At 56.7% G+C, this 8189-nt stretch overlaps 1 protein-coding gene across 1 annotated transcript; it reads right to left on the reverse strand.

Moving 5' to 3' along the window:
- Positions 1–3806: 3806 nt before the first annotated feature.
- Positions 3807–6642, reverse strand: LOC126033489 (sperm flagellar protein 1-like). The gene is made up of 6 exons (XM_049790458.1): positions 6507–6642; positions 6292–6403; positions 5705–5852; positions 4779–4829; positions 4150–4287; positions 3807–3983 (listed from the first exon to the last, which is right to left on the reverse strand). The coding sequence occupies exons 1-6, from the start codon at positions 6640–6642 to the stop codon at positions 3807–3809; spliced, it is 762 nt and encodes a 253-aa protein (XP_049646415.1).
- Between the last annotated feature and the right edge of the window lie 1547 nt (positions 6643–8189).

Here is an 8189-nt window from a genome sequence, read left to right on the forward strand (position 1 = left end):
TCTGCGAGAGCGCGCGCACGCGCACGCGCACACACACACACACACACACACACACACACACCAGCTTTGAGTCTACAGAGCAGTTCCTCTGAGTGACAACAGGCCCTCTCCCTACTCTGCCCCCCCTCCACACCCAGGCAGGGTCAGGCCTCCAGACAATTTTCTTGGGCTACTCCTACTTGACTCAGTCTCTCTCCTTCCACTCCTTCCACTTGAGTCAGCTCCATGGATTCCTTATGGGTGCTGTGACTCAGAGCTTTGGGGGAAAAAACATTTTTGGGGGTCACACCTGGCAGCACTCAGGGGTTACTCCTGACTCTGAGCTCAAAAATCGCCTCTGGCAGTCTCGGAGGACCACATGGGATGCGGAGATTCAAACCACTGTCCGTCCGGAGTTGGCTTCGTGCAAGGCAAACACCCTACTGCTGTGCTATCTCTCCACCCCACCCCACCCCACCCCGGAAATCTTTTTGTCTCGGGGAACCCTCCAGGGTAGGAAATGGAGACATAGCCCTTTACAGTTTGGGAGTTCTTTCTGTTTGTGTTCTGGTAACACCCCTGGGTTACAGGGAGTCAAATCCAAGGCTCTAGCATTTGAAGGTGCAGGCTGCAGCTTTCTGCATTCATCAGGTACCCCCGAGTTTTCTCTCTGGCCTTAGGGCCACTTCCATGAGGTGCTGAGGGCACTGGAGCTGCTCCCACCCACTCCTAGTCAGCTAAATGAGCTAAATGCTGAGTCCAAGGACATGCTGCTGCTCAGACTGGACCGTGGTGCCAGGAACCACATGGTGCCAGCAGCCAGGTGGTACACCCTCTCCAGACCCTGGGGAGTAGCTTCTTTTATTTATTTTTTTTAGTTTTTGGATCACACCCGGCAGTGCTCAGGGGTTACTCCTGGCTCTACGCTCAGAAATTGCTCCTAGCAGGCTCAGGGGACCATATGGAATGCCAAGATTCAAACCACTGTCCTGCATGCGAGGCAAACGCCCTACCTCTATGCTCGCTCTCTCTCTCTCTGGCCCGGGAGCAGCTTCTTTCAAAGCCTGAAAGTGTAGGGCAGGACAGATGCTCTAAAGGCTGGTGTGGTCTTGATCTGCAGCAGGGCTAATTCCCCTGAGCATCACCAGGACCAACCCCTGAGCTCTGAGCTCTGAGTGCCCTTGAGTTCTGCCATGTGAGGCCCCCAAACAGTATTTTCTGGGAGGTTGAGACCTGGCTCAGAGGCAGAGCTCATGGCTGCAGACATGAGTACCTGGGTTCCATCCTGCTATGTCTTGGGAGTGCTGAGTGTGGCCTTCTCGGGTCCTGGGGGTGGGAGAGAGGGCCCATATTTCACCCTCACAGACACTGTTAAGAGTCTGTGTTCTGGGGTGGGGGAGAGAGGGGCCACAGGTGGTGGGAATGTTGCACTGGTGATGGGGAGTGTTCTGTTTATGACTGTGAAACCCCACTATAATCATGTTTGTAATCATAGTGCTTAAAGATTAAAAAATTAAAAAAGGTGATCAAAAAAAAAAAAGAGCCCATGTTCAGTTCAGCTATGTACCACACCCTGTGCACGTCTGAACCCCAGGGCACCTGCCCTGGTCCCGGGATGGTAGAAATCTTTCCAAAACCTCCTCACACAAGCCTGCTTCTGGACAGCCTCCTGCTGACCTGCATTTCCAGCCTTCATGCCTCTGCCTCCCTCCCACCCGCCTCCTCCCCTACTTCTCCCTGCCTTTCTCCTCCTCTTCAATCCCTATGATGGAGACCAGCCTGAGCATTGGTTTCTGCCCTGGGGGAGGTCCCTCCCCTGCAGTCATGCTTATTTGCATGCTCTCTCTCGAAGTGAATTTTTTGTTTGCTTGCTTTGGAGCAGCGCCTGGCCATGCTCAGGGGTAACTCTTGGTTCTGAATTCAGGGATCACTCTTGGTGGGGCTTGAAACCATATGGGAGACTGGGGATTGAACTTGGGTCAGGCTCAACCAAGGCAAGCACCCTCCCCGATGTAATATTCCTTTGTGTTGTTGGTGGTGGTGTTTCTTTTTTTTGGGGGGGGGGTCACACCCGGTGGCACTGAGGAGTTATTCCTCGCTCTGTGCTCAGAAATTGCTCCTGGCGGGATAGGGAGACCATATAGGATGCCGGGATTCGAACCACTGTCTGTTCCTGGATCAGCTGCTTGCAAGGCAAACACCCTACCACTGTGCTATCTCTCTGGCCCCTGTAATATTCTCTTGTCCCTAATGAATTTCTTTTTTTTTTTTTTTTTTTTTGGTTTTTGGTTTTTGGGCCACACCCGGCATTGCTCAGGGGTTACTCTGGCCGTTTGCTCAGAAATATCTCCTGGCAGGCACTGGAGACCATATGGGACACCGGGATTCGAACCAACCACCTTTGGTCCTGGATCGGCTGCTTGCAAGGCAAACGCCGCTGTGCTATATCTCCGGGCCCCCTAATGAATTTCTTTAAAGAACACTAGTTTACTTCATAAAAAGGGAAGGGGGAGAAAAGGGAATTGTGGGGCTGGACAGATGATACAATGGGGAGGGCTCTTGTCTTAAGCAAGGCCAACCTGTGTTTGACCCAGCATCACATAGGATCTCCTGAGTCCAGCCAGGAGTCATCCCTGAGCACAGAGCCAAGGTGTCAGCGATGAGTCCGGCCAGGAGTCACCTCTGAGCAGAGTCAGGAGTCAGCCCAAGCACTACCAAGAAAATTAAATGGTTACATTTGTGCCTAAGTATGTGGACTGAACTTACATCCTGGCACCACCCACCCCAAGGTGTCCCTGTGTCACTTCTAGCTTTATCTCATCCTCCTGTCCCCAGAGTGTGGCAATCCCTTTGTGACCTGAGGTCAAGGGCTAGTACTTGCCCCCAGACCTGGGTCCTTCCTCACTGGTACCCACTTCTCTCCCTTTTGTTTGCTTTTATTTTGTTTGGATTGTTGTTTTATGTTGGTTTTTTTTGGGGCCACACCTGGTGACGCTAAGGGGTTACTCCTGGCTATGTGTTCAGAAATTGCCCCTGGCTTGGGGGACCATATATGATGCCGGGAGATCGAACCGTGGTCTGTCCTAAGTTACCATGTGCAAGGCAGATGCCCTAACACTTGCGCCACCGCTCCAGCCCCTCTCCCAAGTTCCTTGTACCACTTCCCTGCCAGGAACTGCCACTGGGGAGTGTCAGAAGGTGATTGCAAGCTGGGGAAAAGTCATGGGTGAGAAAGGCCCTTGAGGGCCTCCACATTCATGCCCGGAGGGACCCAACACCCCATTTTTATTCCTTTGGGACCCATGAACCCTTAAGGTCTGGGACCCCTCCTGATGCCTGATGCCACCCTGAGCCCCACATTGCATGACCACTTCACCCTTCTTGGTTTTGCCTTACTCACGACAGGTGACATGGTCATCTCCAAGAACCCCTAAGACAGCTGAGGGCCCTGCATCCCCCAGGTGGCTGAGGACCCCGTGGGCAAGGGCATAGTCAGATAACTGGCTGCCCCTAATGCTGCCTGTGCTTCTCCTGGGCACTGTAGATAAGGGCTGGCCCTTACCAGGGTAAGGGTAGCCCCTCGGGGGGCCCGTACCTAGGTAGAAGCCATGCAGGACACAGACTGACCCCTTCCACCTCAGCATCTCACATGGCACGGGTGAGAAGGCCAGTTGTGCGTACAATGGGATGGTGTAGTCCATTTGGGGAGCACTGTTGGCAACACACCGTGGCCACAGCCACCCTGAAGAGCCACACATTCCACAGTGTCTGCATGGAACCCCCACTCAGACACAGAGACCACGGTCAGACTAGAACTCATGTTCACATCAGAGCTCATTGGGGCGCAGCCCCCGCCCACCCTGCTCCATGCAGGTAGCAGGTCCTGGTGAACCTGGGCAAGGCTGCGGGGTCCAGGCTGTGTCCCCATGTTCCATGAGCTCTTCTATTCGCAGGTCCTTCAGCCTCACCAGGTGTTCCAGTTTGAGCACCTTTATCTGGAGAATCTTGGGAAAACACATGCCCCTGGGAGTGAGCCCATAGCCAGTCTCATGGGGGCCAAGTGACCACGCCACAGGGAACAGATGTGGAACCCCCGGGAGAGGAACAGGGAAGCCTGTACAGAAGGTGAAGAAGGAGTGCATTGGCCACCACAGCGTTTTAGACGGACACCGGGTACAGCTGGGGCCCTGTGAAGTTGGACAGCAAACACCGGGGCTCCCCAGGGCTTGTGGGCAGTGGCTCCATCTCCAGAGCGCCAACAGGGCACTGGTGCTGCCTCACCAGCAGGGGAGGGGGCAGCCAGGGTTCCTGTACGGTGCAGGGACAGGGTGTGGCCTCCCAGGAACATGGGCACGGCAGGCCGCAAGCTACATTCTTCCTCCTGGCACTTCCTGTGCTCTGCAATGCCAACCACAGTGACTCCAGTTCCTCACCAGCACCCACAGGTCTGACCAGATGTGGTGAAATCCCTACACCTCTCAGCTTGAATCCAAAACAGTCAGTGCAGGAGCTCATGGGGCTGTGGTGGCCAATCTGTGGTGGCAAGGGACAGGGGCTTCCTGCTTGGGACATAGAACCTAAGAATCAGGCCTGTACTCTCAAGAACCAGGTGCAGGGGTGTCTGTCTCTCTTGTGCTGTTTGGAGTGCCCCTTTCAGGGTCATGCCCCCTATTCCCACACCTGCTGGCTCAGGGGCCCCTGCTCCAATGTCAAGCAGTTCCTACCCATAGGCATCAACCCCAGAAGCCCCTGGGTTCACTTTCTAAATATTCCAACAGAAACTCCAGCCCAGGGCCTACCTTAACAGTCTCCTGCAGAATGGCCAGAGCCTGCTCCTTCTCCTCCAGTAACTGCTGGGCCTCGGGGCTTAAGAGTGTCCAGGGCCCATCCGTGTGGGTCAAGGGTCTACTGAAAGAGAAATGTAGCCTTAAAGATGGGAGAGGAGTGCAGGGAGTGGGAGTGGGATGGGAAGTGGGGCCCACCCTCTGCAAACACAGCAGTTGGTCTTCTCAGGCGCTGTCTGTGGCCCAGGAGTCTTCGCATGGCCAGATACCTGGAGGCTCTGCAGGTCTGTACAGTGCAACACTACATCTCAGTCCCCACCGGGAGAGACCCACGGGGCTTAAACACAGCTGTCCTGGGTGGTCCTGGACAGGACAGACCTCCCCTGTCAAAGCCATGCTTCCACACCACCCTGCCAGTTCCCAGAAGCCCACTCAGCTGCTTCTGAACAGTGCCCAAAGGGGCCCAGACAAGGTCATTCTCCATGCCAGAGGATCTGTACACTACCAGCATATGTGGGGGAGTCAAATTCCCCCCGAGGCCCATCAGCTTCAGCACTGGAGGGTCCTGGGTCCTGTAAAAACAGCCACGGCTGGGGCTGGAGAGATAGCATGGAGGTAGAGCGTTTGCCTTGCATGCAGAAGGACGGTGGTTAGAATCCCAGCATCCCATATGGTCCCCCGAGCCTGCCAGGAGTGATTTCTGAGTGTGTAGAGCCAGGAGTAACCCCTGAGCACTGCTGGGTGTGACCGCCCCCCCCCCAAAAAAAAAAAACAGCCAAGGCTGGAGGGGCCAGGGACAAGGGAGGCAGGGCAGGGCAGAAAGAACAGCCCAGCTCATGTTGGCTGCTGTCCTGCTGCTGTAGCATCAGGCTTGTACCCACTCGAGCGCCTTCACTCCATGGGCTTTTAAGGATGTGGGTGCAGCGGCCACAGCCACCTACGGCAAGCGGCAGGTCCTCGTGGACAGCAGCGCTCTCCATCTTCTCCCGGAGGACACACAGGATGGGCTCAATAGCTCCGGGCGTGTTGGCCACGACCCTCTGGATGTCGGCTTCGGAGACCCAGAGCTTCAGCTTTGAAAGGACTTTCCTGCAAGAGGGAAGCCTCGCACCCCATTCTCCCTCCAGGCAAGGGGCTCCGCAGCCCCAGCCTTGCGTCCCAGGGGTTCTCCTTGTGGATTTAACAACACTCCCAGCTGTGCCCTGCCTGCTGTCACTGTCTCAGCTGGGGCTCAGCACTCCTGACCCTGGGCCACTGGGCCCACTGGCCGAGCTGCCCCACGGAGACTCCCACAGCCTCTGCTTTCACCAGGTTGCTCAGTCACTTCGGGGCCAAGCCTAGTCCCATAGTGAGGGGCGGTCAGCCAGCGGGGACAGCCAGCTGAGTGAATCGGACAGGGGCCCGAGGTTATAGGGTTGGGACCCCAGGTAGGCGGGCAGGGGCCCAGGGAGAGGCGGGCAGGGCCCGAGGGAACCAGGCTGGGGTCCTAGGGACCCGACAGGACCCAGGGACGGGGCGTGCCGCCTGCCTGCCCAGGGTGCGCCAGTTGTCCAGCTTCTGCTGCGTGTTGCAGGTGGGCACGTAGTTGTGGAGGTCCACCAGCCTCGGGTGAAAGAGCTTCACGATCTCCGCCAGCAGCACTGGGGGCGGGCGGGCTAGGACCAGGGACCCTGGTAGGCGCATCCATCCCCTCCGTCCTCGACGAGCCCCGTCTCGGCCTCTGGCGGCCCTGGCCACACTCACCGCCGTCGCTGAAGTCCCGGGCCACGTGGCGCTTGGGGCGGCTGAGCGGGAGCCGGTCCAGCCAGGCGTAGAGCCGCTGCAGCGCGGGGGCCGGCAGCGTTGGGGCCGGGGGACTCGGCCTGGCTGCGCCCAGCATAGCGTCGGGCTGGCCAGAGGGAGGCCGTTGCCTGCAGACGGCGCGGGGCGCCGCTGGACGGGTCTGGGGGACGCTCTCGGGCCCGCGCCGCCGCTGCCCTGCTGCAGACCCGACTGGGACTGGTCCAGTACGTTATCTTTCTTGGTTCGTTTTCAGTTTACACCCGGCGGCGTTCAGGGGCTACACCTGGCTCTGCGCTCAGAAATTGCACCTGGCAGGCTCAGGGATATAGGATTCTGGGGATCAAACCCGGGACTGTCCCAGGTCGGCAACATGCAAGGCAGATGCCCTGCCGCTGTGTCCCCCCTTTATTTTTTTAAGCCACACCTGGTGATGCTTAGCTGTTTCTCCTGGCAGGCTTGGGGGACCCTATAATCCGGGTCAGCTCATCCCAGGCAAACCCCTCCCCACTGTGCTATGGCTGCAGCCCAGACGCTGGCCATTTATACTACACATTTATCGTCACAAGCGCCCCTTGGATCAGCACTCCATCCTTCCCATACACCTAATGAAAAAAATAAAAAAACCTGCGCTTTTTCTTTCATGTTTAATAGGAAAACATCAATTTTATATTTTAATTATAGGTATTCTGAGAGCCAGAATCTTTCAATAATGCACTCCAAGACAGAGTCCAGAGCCTCTGGCTGGACCCAGGAGCCATAGGTGGCAAAGGGAACTGGTTCTTCTGCTGGGATTTGTAGAGACCCTCAGACGGCCCTTCACCGTGGTCCAGCTGGGGGCTTCAGGGCAACCTTTGGCCCCATGGCTCCCTGGGAAGGAAAGCAGTAGAGGCTGTCAGAGAACCACCCACTGACCACTGGCTCGTTCCTCCCCGTAGAAAGCCTGTGTCCTGGCCAGCAGGGCAGTGGGCAGGCTGGCAGCCCTGAGCTCCAAGAACACACTGGATCGGGCCCGGAGAGATAGCACAGCGGCGTTTGCCTTGCAAGCAGCTGATCCAGGACCAAAGGTGGTTGGTTCGAATCCCGGTGTCCCATATGGTCCCCCGTGCCTGCCAGGAGCTATTTCTGAGCAGACAGCCAGGAGTAACCCCTGAGCACCGCCGGGTGTGGCCCAAAAACCAAAAAAAAAAAAAAAAAAAAAAGAACACACCGGATCAGCAGCATTGCCTCTGGCTGATGGTGAGGCTGGCCCTGCGGTTGAGGCCAAGTACTTGGCACTCAGTGGGCAGGGGTTACTGTGCTGTTCCTATGGGGTCCTCACCTGAGCACCTCCAGCTGCTGGTTTTATTGGGGGCATCGGGGGTGCGGCACCTCCAGCTGCTGGTTTTATTGGGGGCATCGGGGGTGCAGAGGTTGGCTTCATGACCTGGGGGTACAACACAGGTGAGACCTCAGATCTAGCCCCTTCCCTCTGCAGCCCCTCAGTCTACCCCATCTGGCATTACTGCGGGAGGGAATGTTGATTTTGTGCAGTTCAGTAAATGTGCTATAGACCTGGAGCCAAAAACCCTGCCAACTAAAAGCCCCATTCCTCCCATCAACATTTTAAAGCTATTAGTTAGGGAGCAGCCCAGTGGTGCCCAGAAG

This window comes from Suncus etruscus, chromosome 17 (genome assembly GCF_024139225.1).
Source record: "Suncus etruscus isolate mSunEtr1 chromosome 17, mSunEtr1.pri.cur, whole genome shotgun sequence".
NCBI classification, from domain to species: domain Eukaryota; kingdom Metazoa; phylum Chordata; class Mammalia; order Eulipotyphla; family Soricidae; genus Suncus; species Suncus etruscus.